The following is a 13,640-nucleotide window of genomic DNA, read 5'->3' as shown; positions in this document are numbered from 1 at the left end:
GGCGGAGAGCCGGTCTTGTGGGTAGCAAGCACGGATTGGCTAAGCAGGGTCCCCCTTGGACTGCATTCAGATGGGTGACTACCAGTGTTCCCGGCAAAACGTTGTTGACTACAACTCATAAGAACATAGCTGCCATATACTGAGTCAGACCATTGGCCTAAGTTTGCATTGTTCTCCTTAATATTTGCTCTAGGATGCTCTACCTGTGGATTTCCTGCACTGAGCAGGGGTTGTTCTAGATAGCCTTCAAGGGAACCCTTCCGCTCTATGCGTCCTGCAGTGTACCTATTTTATTTATTTTATGAATGCACAATCCTGCCTTTCAGCACATAGGAGCAGAATGGCAGCTCACAGAGCGATTAAACCTCCCCTTTTGCAGGATTATACAAATGTAGCTATACAGTATACAGCTGCATGCCATGAAATAGTGGCATTGAAACCATCAAAGGCCTTCCTGATATTAAAACCCTTGAGAAATAATAAAAATAAGAAAGATCTTAGCACGGGCAGCAAGTGAGCATCCCTGGGAAGGGGATTCTGTAAGCAGGGAGCAATACAGAAATGGCCTTCGCCTTTCCCGCAGGCGTATAGGGGGGCCCTCGGAAGAGGACATGCACATTATTTTGGTCCAAGGGCAGATTAATACTGCAAAAGAGGTCCCTGTGGCTACTTGGGTCCCAAACCAAGCAGGGTTATATCGCAAGGTTCCAGCACTTTGATTTGCAAAGAGATTCTCTGTGTTCCCTGGATACCTCCTCCAGCATCCCACACTTCCTCCTGACTCATTTCTCCATGCCCAATCTCTCCCTGTCTCTGCTTTCTCCCATAGAGGGCTCATGTTGGCTGTAACCTTGTCCCAGTTTCTGCAGAAAGGCTGTGTTCTTTAGTTTGTCGAGTTGAGTTTTGTTTTCCCATGGCTTGGTTGCTGCTCCTTTTCTTTTTCTTTCTTTCTTTCTTTCTTTCTTTCTTTCTTTCTTTCCATAGGAAGCTGCCATATACTGAGTCAGATCATTGGTCTATCTAGCTCATTATTGTCTTCACAGACTGACAGCGGCTTCTCCAAGATTGCAGGCAGGAGTCTCTCTCAGCCCTGTCTTGGAGATGTTGCCTGGGATGGAACCTGGAACCTTCTGCTCTTCCCAGAGTGGCCCCATCCCCTAAGGGGAATATCTTACAGTGCTCACACATCAGGTCTCCCATTTATATGCAACCCAGAGCAGATCCTGCTTAGCTAAGGGGTTTAATGACTTAAACAAGTCATGCTTGCTACCACAAGACCAGCTCTCTTCTCCTCTCCTCTCTTTTTTTTCTTATTGTAAGTTGTTCCAGAGACGTGTGTCAAAAAATGACTCATAAACACATGAGATAATTAGAATCGTGCTTTGTTCTAGGAACATGGGAAGCTGCCTTCTACTGAGTCAGACCATTGGTCCATCTAGCTCAGTACTGTATACACAGACTGGCAGTGGCTTCTCCCAGGTTGCAGGCAGGAGTCTCTGCCTGTAACCATTTTGTTTTATTTTGTTTTTTATTTATTTCTATACTGCCTGATTTATACATCTCTAGGTGGAGTACAGAATTCAAGTTACAATATTTAAAAAAAAAACAAAAAACTTTCACAGGACAGAACAATTAAAAACAGTTCACAGAATAAAACAAGACAACTTTGCAGAGCGAAACAATTAGACAGTTTAAAATTAACTGTAATTAAAAGCCTTGCATCCCACCCTTCAGGCAGAACTGCTAAGAGCAGTTTAAGAAACAGTTAATAAAATCTGCAGTGATAATAACTACGAATCTAGGGAGCAATATTTAGCATCCGTCTATTGCTAGTCGTTATGGCTCTGTTGCACCCTGCAGGGGTCCTTCATTCCCTGCTTGGGGGATTCCAAGAGGCATCTTCCTGGCCGCTGTAGGGAGCAGGATGATGGACCGGATGGAACTTGGGCCAGATCCAGCTGCCTCTTCTCTTCTGAAGAGACAAAGATGTAGAGTGGATTGTCAAAAAGTGTGCAGGACTCGGCAGAATCTGCAGATTGGTCTCTGAGCAGGGTTTGGTGCACGTGAACTTAGGAACATAGGAAGCTGCCATATACTGAGTCAGACCATTGGTCTATCTAGCTCAGTATTGTCTACACAGACTGGCAGCGGCTTCTCCAAGGTTGCAGGCAGAAGTCTCTCTCAGCCCTATCTTGGAGATGCTGCCAGGGAGGGAACTTGGAACCTGGATGCTCTTCCCAGAGAGGCTCCATCCCTTAAGGGGAAGATCTTCCAGTGCTCACACTTCTAGTCTCCCATTCATATGCAACCAGGGCAGACCCTGCTTAGCTAAGGGGACAAGTCATGCTTGCGACCACCAGACCAGCGATCTTCCCATTAATTGTCTTGAGGAGTGTTTTGGGAAAGGGTTTCCCTGAATCCCTGAAAGCAAATGAGTAATTCAACTGGGCAGGGTTCGGGTGTGGCTTATGAGCGTGGACGCGGTCTGCACAGTTTCGCCGACAGAACCGAGCCCTATGCTACAGGGCAAGGCAGAAAGCCAGGGCTGTGCAAAAAGCAACTGCAAAACGTGGCTCTTATTGCTTTCCTGATTCAATTCAAAGTGCTGGTGTTGACCTTGAAAGCCCTCAATGGCACAGGAACGTAGGAGGCTGCTATATTTTGAGTCAGACCATCTAGTTCAGTCTTGTCTACACTGACTGGCAGTGGCTTCTCCAAGGTTGCAGGCTGGAGTCATCCCCACCATTTTGGTGGGGGGTGATGGGAGTTGTAGTCCAGCAAATCTGGGGAGTCAAGTTGGAGAACATCTAGCCTAATGCCGCCTGATTTTGTCTTTTAGTGTAGACGTGAACGGCATGGTGTTTGTTCACCGCCTTTCAGCTCTTTTCTTGTGTTATAGTCAATGTGAACCCGACACCAAATTTATCCTCATCCTGGACAGAAGGTTGGATACGTGGACGTCAGTCAAAATGGCTCTCCAGAAAATAGCGGTGAGTGCGCCTTCTGTCATTCAGAGCATAGAGGAAGATGGGAGACAGAGCACCTCTTTAGTATATGGCTTGCGACCGAGGTATCGGTTGGATCGCATCCACCCGTATGAATCGGCTGAGACCAGTGATGGGGCCTTTTTGATTGTGTCCCCTCGGCTTTGGAATGCCACCTCGGTTTAGATTATCCCGCTCCTTTCCTCAAGGTTTTAAAGGAGCACTAAGGCCCATCTTCCTTAGAGAGATGTTTTAATTTTTATTCTTTGCTCCTAGTAGGTTTCTGATTTCTGAATCTGGTTTTAATTCGGTCTTGTCTTTTAATTGAATTTTATTCATTTTATAGTGTTTAATTAGTTTTATTGTCCGTGAGCTGCTCCTAGCAGTATTATAGTGGAGGGGGCGTGGATACCAATATTAAATAAACATAGAAGTCTCCAAGTTGTCTTATGGGTGCATAGGAAGCTTCCTTCTACTGAGTCAGAGCATTGGTTCATCTTGGTCAGTATCTTGGTCAGCAGCTCTTCAAAGTTTCAGACCGAGGTCTTTCCTGCCCTACCTGGAGATGCTGCCAGGAATTGAACCTGGGACCTTCTGCACGCAAAGCAGATGCTCTAACCACTGAGCCACAGCCCCCATCCCCTAAAGGGAATATCTTACCACTGACAGTGCTCACATGTAGTCACCCCTCCAAATGCAAACCAAGGTGAACCCTGCTTAGCAAAGGGGCCCATTCATGCTCACTACTGCAAGACCAGCTCATGAGATTAAGAGCGTGTCCAGGTTTCACCCGGACAGGTGGGGTACATTCAGTAGCTAGTGGCTAACAGCCATCAAATGCTGGCTGTCTTACTTATTTATGTATTTATTTTGTTTATTTATGTATTTAATTTATATGCCCCCTGACTCCGAGGCTCTAGTGGCTTCTCCAAGGTTGCAGGCAGGAATCTCTCTCAGCCCTATTTTGGAGATGCTGCCAGGGAGGGAACTTGGAGCCTAGATGTTCTTCCCAGAGCAGCTCCATCCCCTGAGGGGAATATATCTTCCAGTGCTCACACTTCTAGTCTCCCATTCATATGCAACCAGGGCAGACCCTGCTTAGCTAAGGGGACAAGTCATGCTTGCTACCACAAGACCAGCTCTCCTCTCAGCGGTGCAGTCCTCCAAAAATAAAATGTGATCAAAAACAAAGGAAGAAAGCAAATCAAGTTCAGTTTGCACCATTGCACAAGAACCCAAGCGGGATTTTTTTTAAAAAAAAAAAAAAACCCAACCCATAAACGGAGAGGAAAGGAGCTCTAGAAACCAACAAATCAACACTGCAGTTTGAACCGTCCACACTGCAGCACACTGCAACGCTCAATGAGGCAAGCCTCCTACAGTGGGCAAATACAGCTATACAGACGGTATAGGGCTGTAACGCAGCAGTCCAGTCCAGAAGAAGGCATTGGAAATGTGAATGGCACCTTCCTTGCAGCAAGACACAGTCAGTACAGAAAGACACTTAAGGGATAAATCATGACACTGGTAGCGTGCAATCTGAAAAGCGCCCTGGTGGTGCCGAGTTGCCACCAGATTTCACCAAGCTTTTTTGAGTGATCGGGTTTTACCAATGGGTTGAGAGCAGGTCATTTTGCACCCCAAAGCGGATGCTTACAGCAGTGACTCTGGTCCCCAGTGGAGTCCTCCTGTTACTACATTAGCCAGTTGGGGAGGTCGGTACCATCGGAGGGCACCGACACTCAGTGTGGTTTTTGACCAGGTCTGCACTCCTAGCGGTGGGAAAGAGGTGATAGCACTGCGAGGCGTTCGGGGGACTCTCACGCTGTTCTTGTCCTGACCATGAGGCCGCCGTGGCCAGATCTGCAATGGTGTTCTAAAAACTTTAAAAAACACAAAAACTGCACTAAAGTTTTGGTCAGGGTTGTCGGAGGAATGGAAAGGACCGCTGGCAGGAATGTCCTCCATCCAAAGATTCCTCCACGGAGAGAGGACCTCAGGGGCGGGCAGATTAAGCTTTTTGCTGCCCTTTTACCTTTAAACAAAAAAGAGTTTGCCTTTCTTGTTTAAGGTAAAAGGGGGGACTTTCTCCTTGTCCCCTCCACCCTTGCTGCAGCTGCCGCTGCCCACAGAGAGGGATGGCAAAATTTGCTGCTCCTACATTTTGCCACCATAGGCAAATGCCTACTCTGCCTCTCTGTTAATGCGCCATTGTTGGTTGTTTCTGTAACCCTTTCTTTGTGCCAAAAAAAAAAAAAAAATCTTACACTAATCATTTGGGAGTAGGGATAAAGAGGGGGTGGCAACACCCAGAAAGTGGCACCCCTGCTGACTGAGTAAGGAGACACCTTTTAAAGTGGTGATTCTCTTCTGTTTAGTATGGGGAGAGCAACTGGCCCTATCCATCCCCAGCACAGCATCTCTCCAGTGGCTGTTGCTGATGTCTATCATGTTTCTTTTTAGATTGTGAGCCCTTTGAGGACAGGGAGTCATTTTATGTATGTATTTGTTTTTCTACGTAAACCACTTTGTGAACATTGGTTGAAGAGCAGTCTATAAATATTCATAGTAGCAGTAAATGCAACAATGCGACCGTCTGTTTTCCATTTCTGGCGGCAGGGGTGGTCGACATTGCCCAAATCGCCATGAGCATTCATCTCCCCCCCCCCTCCGAAATGGCACCAGTGGTCCAAATTTGTGGGCCTGGCTCTTGGATGATGTGAACGAAAGGAGCAGCCAACCAGAAACAGGCCTCCGATCTTCCTCATTCCACCTTAAAAATGTGCACAGCTGTTCTTGGCCACCAAGCTTCTCTCTCTGTCTCTTGCCGGGTAGCACAGCCAAGAGCTGGCCCTGCACGGATTTGGCACGGACCCGCTCCATGCCTGCCTGGCCGTGGACAGACCAGGGCCAGATGAGCTGCTTGCCAGCTTGAGCGGGGGGATTAGCTGTTATGTGGGAACGTGTCTGGCGGTTCACCGGCCCAGTGGAACTGCTAGGAGCAAGGAGCCCTCTCCGGCGTTGATGGGGTGGTGTTGGGGGAAGCATCTCTGCAGGCAGCAGGCTGCCCCTGGCGATCCTTCCGCTCCTCATGAGACACGGGTTGTATTTCACCGGTGCCGCATTGACAGCTAGGCAAGGTGGCCAGTTCCTGCATGTGAGGGAGATGGCCGAAGCGAATCCCCCAAGAGGCAGCAAGATGTGGTGCCAGAGGAATGCGGTAAGAGCTCCGTTCGCCTGCAGTCTCTCTCTCTCTCTCTTTCTCCTTTTTTTTTTTTTTTGCAAAGCAGATTCCAAGTGGAAATGCAGCCTGCATGCAGCTGCAGTCTGGCCGTGCAGTCGTGGAGGACGCAAACGGCTGAACGTAGCGCTTAGAAATGAGCCAGGGATGAGCACAGAATTGGGCTTGCTGCTTGCAGATGGGGAAATGCCAAATGCCGTTTGATTGCATTTTCCGTAATGGTCCAAAGGACGCGTCGCCGTTGACATGGCAAAGTGGCACCCACTTTAAACAGAGCCCTCTCCCCTCCCTCTCTGACATGAGGGGACATCAGCATCCCTTTATTGCATCATATAGATATTTTTGGCTTGGAGGAGATAAATTGAGCAGGAAGATTTGATTCTTTCGGGGGGGCCTTCTGTGGGCTCTGAAGAGAGGCCCAGCTTTCTGAGCTGCAAACTGCTTCTAAATCAGTAGTGCCCAACTCTGGCCTTCCAGCTGTTTGGGGACTACAACTCCCATCGGTCCCAGCCACAGTGACCAACATTCAGGGATTATGGGATTTGTAGTCCAACATCTGCAGGAGGGCCGAAGTTGTGCACCCTGTGCTGGTATGTTGGCCATGGAAGGTCAATCTGATTTACCTGGGTCAGACCCGATTTTTTGGTCGCTGGTCAATAGTTTCTCCTGTTCTCACCTCGTGGGGAGTGCCTTTTGAAACTTCTGTTAGTGTGCGCATACATGTTCTCCCCAGGACTCTAGAAGTTGGGCACTGTAATGCACATGCATGTCTCTTCCATCCTCACCCCCACCCCCACAAAATCTCCTTGCCTTTCGAGGTAGTAAATGTTGCTGAGTGTTTTGAGTGGCAACCTCAACAGAGTATTTTAAGTTGGGATCATGTGTCGAATCGGAGCCACTCTGGGCAGTGCAGCGTTCACGTACCGTAGTTCCCCGAATCGAAGATGACTCTGAATCTAAGACCACCTCCTTAAAAAGTAGAGGCTAAATACATATTTACTTAAATACATATTTACTTCACATATTAAGCACTGCATTTACTCGAAAGGGACAGGGCTGGATGTAAGATGGCCTGCTGCTTTCTAATATCGAAATACTTGGGGGTGGGGAATTAGTCTTGGATTCAGGCAAATGCAGAACATGTTTTTGGTGAGTGTGTTCCCCCCCCCCGCCTTGTTGTTTTAAAGGAACGGGTTAGGAAGGGTCCACTTGCTAACAAATTCCTTACAGAGTAAATCAGTGAATGTGAAGTCGTCTGCAAATATAATGTGTGGGATAGGGATGTTCATGGGTGTAGCTACAATTGAACATTGTGGCAGGGATGGTGGGACAAATGTCCCTGGGTCTCGGGGCGGGGGCACCAGCTGGATGACAGCTTGGTCTTTATGGTCCTCCTCACGCTTCTTTGGAGAAGAACCAGGAGCAGGGACCCATCTTGACTTCCTGCCCCAGGACAACTCCCTCCACCCTTGCTTGTTTCATTTGAGAATAGAAGGATTTTGCCATAGTCTGGAAAACATACCAGCGGGGATTTGAACCGGCAACCTCTGGCTTGCTAGTCCAGTCATTCCCCACTGCACACCTCCCCAAATTTCCATTTCTGGGTGGTTTACAACAACATAAAACAAATTAACACAGACATAAAAACCTTGAAACTCCATGCATTTGGTGTGATTTTTATGGCTTTTGGTAGTTTATCTGCATGTCCTTGCTTGCTTCTTTCTTTCTTTCTTTCTTTCTTTCTTTCTTTCTTTCTTTCTTTCTTTCTTTCTTTCTTAAGCTTTAGCTTTCTAAAAATTACTTGTACCTTCTCTTAGCCGCTCTCTCGTCAAATAAAACCACTGAATTAAGAGAAGGCCCCAAACAGAAGAGATTTAAGAGCTGTGCTTTATTTTATTTTTTTTAAGTTTACCACACTTTACAACGAAGTTTAAGTCCTGTTGATTCCAGAAAGTGAAAAGTTAACCCCGTGTGTCGCTTTCTCCCCCTGATTTCCAGGCAGGGCTGCTCAACCTCAGCCCTCCAGCTGATTGGATTAGGACCACAACTCCCATTGTCCCCAGCAACAGTGGCAAATAGTGGCAGATGATGGGAGTTGTCGTCCCGGCCAAAGTTGTGCAGCTCTGATTTAAAAGCTATCAGCAGCATTAATCTGGATGGCACCCATGCGTTCCCACTGACATTACAGTTTGCTTTGCTTCCTTTTCTGTCCCTGGTGGAAGTCGCTACTCGGGAGGGGCCAAGTCCAGAGTCCCGTTGGGCCAAGAGCTCTCAAGCCTGGGTACCAAGATGTTGTCTAATGGTCTAATGCCTGTCATCCCGTCACAATAGCCAGCGGGGATGATGTACTTCAACAACATCTGGGTACCTAAGCTTGAAATCCCCTGCCTTTGTCAAATGGGATCTGGTTGTGTGATGGTTCTTTAGATCCTGGCCAGAGATTTCAGGTAGGCATTATTGTTGTTGTTGTTGTCGTCGAATTTAATTTATATACCACCTGACTTCAAAGGCTCTAGGTCAGGACTGCTCAATTCTGGTCCTCCTGCATATGCTGGCCCTACAACTCCCATAACCCCTGGCTAGTGGCCACTGTGGCTGGGGATTATGGGAGTTGTAGTCCAAACACAGCTGGGGGGGGCCTGCTTTAGGCAGTTCACAAAAGTAAGCACAATAAAGACAAAATAAAACACACTGTTAAAACAGCAATTTAAAACACTCAAAGATTATTAAAAGCCCAGATAAAAAAAGAAAAGAAAATATGCAAGTGTTTTGGAGTGGGGGGTAGTTTAATATACCATTTCATTACTCCCAAAGGGAATCTCAAGTCTGAAAGCCTGCCGGAGGGGAATGAATCTGAATGAAACAGATTTGCTTACATAAGGATAGGAGGCAAGGTTAAAAAAAGAGAAAAGACCTACCTTCCACCACCACCCTATTTCCAGCTTCAGAGGATGATTTAAGGTAGTAAGGATTTAGTTCGAGGAGGAAAGGGAGGCTGAAGAGAAGAGGGTTTTTTATCATTTCGTTGGCTGAACCAGAATTTGTCTGACTTGTCTCCTCTCTGCCTCAACACCAGGCTTCAAGGTTAAAATTTGATTTCTAGGTAGAACAGACGCTGGCACTTTCTGTCTTAGAAATTAAGCATGGTTTACTCAGCACAGGGAGAGAGGTTAATACTTGCAGCTTAGGAGCTTCAAGGTGGGAATTGGGAACTAGCTTTCGTTCTCCTCCTCCTCTGAATATTTATATACTGCTTTTCAACAAAAGTTCCCAAGGCGGTTTACAACGAGAAATAAAAATAAAGAAATAAAGATGGATCCCTGGCCTCAAAGGGCTTGCAGTCTGAAACGAACCATAATATAAACACCAGCAACAGCCACTGGAAGGATGCTGTGCTGAGGTTGAACTTGGACCCAGTTGATATTCAAATACCAGCTCATGTAAAAAGCTACATAAGAACAGCCCTGCTGGATCAGGCCCAAGACCCATCTAGTCCAGCATCCTGTTTCACACAGTGGCCCACCAGATGCCCCTGAGAAGCCCACAGGCAAGAGTTATGTGCATGCCCTCTCTCCTGCTGTTGCTCCCCTGCAACTGGGATTGAGAGGCATCCTGCCTCTGAGGCCGGAGGTGGCCTATAACCCACAGGCTAGTAGGCATTAATAGACTTATCCTCCATGAATTTATCGAAGCCCTTCTTAAAGCCATCCAGGCTGGTGGCTGCCAGCATATCTTGTGGCAGAGAATTCCATAGGTTAATGATACAGTGTGTGAAATGTATCATTAACCTTTTGTCGGTCCTAAATTTGTTTGTTTGTTTTGTTTGTTTAATTTCTTGACAATCAGTTTCATGAAATGAGCCCTGGTTCTAGTGTTATGACTAGTGGGTGGGTGGTGGGTGGCGGGGTGGGATTCTGTGTACTAGACACAATGGATAATTTTATAGATCTCTATTATGTCTCCCTTGAATCGTCCCCACCCAAAACTAAAAGCCCCAGGTGTTATATCCTTGCCTTGTAAGGAAGGTTCTCCAGGCCCCTGATCATCTTGGTTGCCTTCTGCTGCACCTTCTCCAGTACTATGATGTGTTTTTTTGAGCTATGGTAATGAGAACTGTACACAGTACTTCAAATGGCTGCACCGTAGATTTGTATAAGGGCATTGTGATAGTAGCAATTTTGTTCTCAATCCCCTTCCTAATGATCCCTAGCGTGGAATTGGCCTTTTTCACAGCTGCCGCACATTGAGTCGACACTTCCAAGGAGCTGTCCACCACCACCCCAAGATCCCTCTCCTGGTCAGTCACCGACAGCTCAGACCCCATCAGTATATTTGTGATGTTGGAGGGTTTTTTTACCCCAATATGCATCACTTGACACTTGCTTGCATTGAACCACAATTGCCATTTTGTTGCCCACTCCCTCCGTTTGGAGAGATGCCTCTGGAGCAACTCGCAGTGTGTTTGGGATTTCACTACCCTAAATAATTTAGTGTCGTCTGCAAATATGGCCACCTCGCTGCTTACCCCAACTCCTAGATCATTTATGAATAAATTAAAATAAATTAAATGAAAAAGCACCCGTCCCAGTACAGATCCCTGGGGGATCCAACATCTTACTTCCCTCCATTTAGAGAACTGTCCATTTATACCTCACCTCTTGTTTCCTGTCCCCTGGTCCAACTTGCCCAGTATTGTCTGCAATGACTGGCCAAGGCTCTCCAAGGTCTCCAGGCAAGAATCTTTCCCACCCCTACCTGGAGGTTTTACGCACAGCAGATTTTACTGCACATTTACCAGGAGGCTTTACTGCGAACTTAAAGCCTTCTCAAAAAAACCACTGAAAATTGTGGAGTTTTTTACTCTGGAGATAAATCGGGCTACACTTCGGTGCAGTGGAAAACCTGACTTGCATGTGTGGACTGCTCTTCGATAACTCGCAGGGACTTCAGGGGAAATCTGGCCGATATGTGTACTTGCACCCTCCATTCCGGAGGAGATGCGAGCTAAAACCAAAAGCTTCGCAGTAAAACTGCTGTGCGTAAAACTCCCAGGAGATACTACCGGGGATTGAACCTGGGACCTTCTTGTTCTGCCACTAAGTTATGGCCCCATCCCTATGTTGACTTCCAGATGAGTGTAGGATACTTTAGGAATGGCAGTGTCTGAAACTTTTGAAGGATTCTTTGAAGTAAGTGATACTGGCGCCTAGACCTGGGGCTGTCCGAAATTTTATTCACAGTTCCCAGTGGAAGTACAGTAACAGTGGAAGCTGGGGTTGGATCCTGACGCTGTATTATCCCAGGCTATGGAGCACTTTGCTATGGTCACAGGAGCCAATGCTTGGTCCCTGGCAGAATTCCCGTTGGCTTAAACAGGGCCAGGATCTGGCAATCAATTTGCATTCATTTATTATTTTAAGCTCGTTTTTTAAAAATAGCTCTGGTGAATCTAAGGCATTCTGGTGGCAATTCCTGTCTCCCTGGAGTTGTATATAAAATATACTGCTGCATTTGGCTGTGTATCCCCAACACCTACCAGGAATGTTGGGTTATGGCCCATTTGACCCACGAGTATACCCTTTAGGTTCTGGCAACCTAGCTCTAGACGGGCTTTGTAGTGCTCTGTGTGGCTTGCAGAGATGAGAGGTTTCAGGAGGGCCAAAAAAGATCTATTCCTCCCCTCCTGGAACCTTTCCCCCTCTCTCTTTTTATTTATCTCTAGAATTCGGTTTCAGAACTTTCTGTTGGACTCAAAACTGAGCCCTTTAGTGGTATATAGTGTTTGTGTTGGGGGGTGTTGGCTTCTGGAGCAGGGATTCTCAGCCTTGGGTCCCCAGATGCTATTGGACTTCAACTCCCATCATCCCCAACCAAAGGCCACTGGGGCTGGGGATTATGGGAGTTGAAGTCCAATAACATCTGGAGACCCAACGTTGAGAATCCCTGTTCTGGAGAATGGCAAGCCAACGTTGAGTGCTGAATTAAACATTGGCTTCCCAGTCAACATTCAAAATGTTGAGAACATTTTTCATTTCTCCCCGCGCAGTGGGGCAATGAATGGACTAGCAAGCCAGAGTTTGCTGGTTCGAATCCCCACTGGTACACCTATATCGAGTAGCAGCAATACAGGAAGATGCTGAAAGGCATCATCTCATACTGTGTGGGAGATGGCAATGGCCAACCCCTCCTGTATTCTACCAAAGACAACCACAGGGCTCTGTGGTCACCAGGAGTCAACACTGACCTGACGGCACACTTTCCCTTTGCCTTTAAAAGTTCACAAGAACGGAGAGGGTTGTTGTGCTAATCCATGGTGCTAATCCATTCCTCCAGTATAGTAAAAGATGTTTGGCTGCTAGATCAGGGCAGTTCTTTCCCCTTAACTATTTTCCTTGTTTAAAAAAGTCAACTTCCGTCTTCTTTTTTCTTTCCTTTTTTAAAAAAGTCAACTTTATACTAATAAAGTCATACTAATACTTTGAACACCAGAGACGACAATATTTGTCCAGTATTAGATTTAGTCAATTGACTGTTCACTTTGACAGTTCAGATGTCCAAACTAGACTCAGTTTGCTTCTGCATTTTTTCTCTTCCAGGCCTCATTCCCTGGCAACCTTCACCTCGTGATGGTTCTGCGCCCCACCGGATTTTTCCAGCGCACCTTTACTGACATTGGATTTCGATTCAGTCAGGAGGACTTCCTACTCAAATTGCCGGTATGAGTGTTAAAGACACAGACAACAGCTGCCTCATTTAACTGCACAAACGCTGTCCTTTGTACTCTTTAGCTTTACTCATGGGGTATGTTCCTTCCCAAGCCATGCCTTTGTTTTGCAACTATAATGCAGTTTTACATTGCAAGATATTGAAATGCCATAACTTCATTTGCATAACTCCTCCCTGGGTCCTATTTTACGGTCACACAAAAGAGCGACCAAGAGATGGTATCTAGGAATTCCATTTTTTATAGATTGCCCTTCAGTCTGAGTGAGCCAAGATAAATATCGGCAGGATGATTATTACTGATGTTACAGCTTTAGATCTTTGGTGTACATGCTCTTTAAAAGAAAACAGACCGCTACTGTACCCTGAGAGGTTTAAGGTCTAAGGCCAGGTTCACACATAACACAGAACCTGAGGTTCCCCCAGCCTAAGACAGAAACAATTGTTTGTGGAAGAGAGCTGGTCTTGTAGTAGCAAGCGTGAATTAATAATAACAATAATAATGAATTTTATTTGTTAGCCGCCCCATCACAAATTGTTCTCTGGGCGGCTTACAACACAGGATTAAAATATACAATAAAAACACATAACACATTACATAGGAACACAGGGAGCTGCCATATACTGAGTCAGACCATTGGTCTATCAAGCTCAGTATTGTCTTCACAGATTGGCAGCGGCTTCTCCAAGGT

The 13,640-nt window shown here is 46.4% G+C and overlaps 1 protein-coding gene and 1 non-coding gene across 10 annotated transcripts in view; one reads left to right on the top strand and one right to left on the bottom strand.

Moving 5' to 3' along the window:
- The window catches only part of MCF2 (MCF.2 cell line derived transforming sequence), a 67,398-nt gene that overhangs the window by 17,082 nt on the left and 36,676 nt on the right, over window positions 1-13,640 (top strand). For 7 of the 9 annotated variants that reach the window (XM_053274434.1, XM_053274433.1, XM_053274435.1 and 4 more), the window contains exons 4-5: window positions 2,900-2,990; window positions 12,822-12,941. In XM_053274434.1, the coding sequence (XP_053130409.1) occupies window positions 2,900-2,990; window positions 12,822-12,941 (211 nt within the window). Of the gene's footprint in view, window positions 1-2,899; window positions 2,991-5,796; window positions 6,205-12,821; window positions 12,942-13,640 lie in introns of those variants that run through there. The other 2 variants (XM_053274436.1, XM_053274437.1) reach the window with 2 other exon arrangements.
- On the bottom strand, window positions 3,548-3,620 carry TRNAA-UGC (transfer RNA alanine (anticodon UGC)). Its single transcript has one exon. It is a non-coding gene; the product is annotated as a tRNA-Ala (tRNA).

This window comes from Hemicordylus capensis, chromosome 11, assembly GCF_027244095.1.
Source record: "Hemicordylus capensis ecotype Gifberg chromosome 11, rHemCap1.1.pri, whole genome shotgun sequence".
NCBI classification, from domain to species: domain Eukaryota; kingdom Metazoa; phylum Chordata; class Lepidosauria; order Squamata; family Cordylidae; genus Hemicordylus; species Hemicordylus capensis.
The sequence above is the reverse complement of the archived record's forward strand: the minus strand, read 5'-3'. Positions and strand labels throughout refer to the sequence as shown.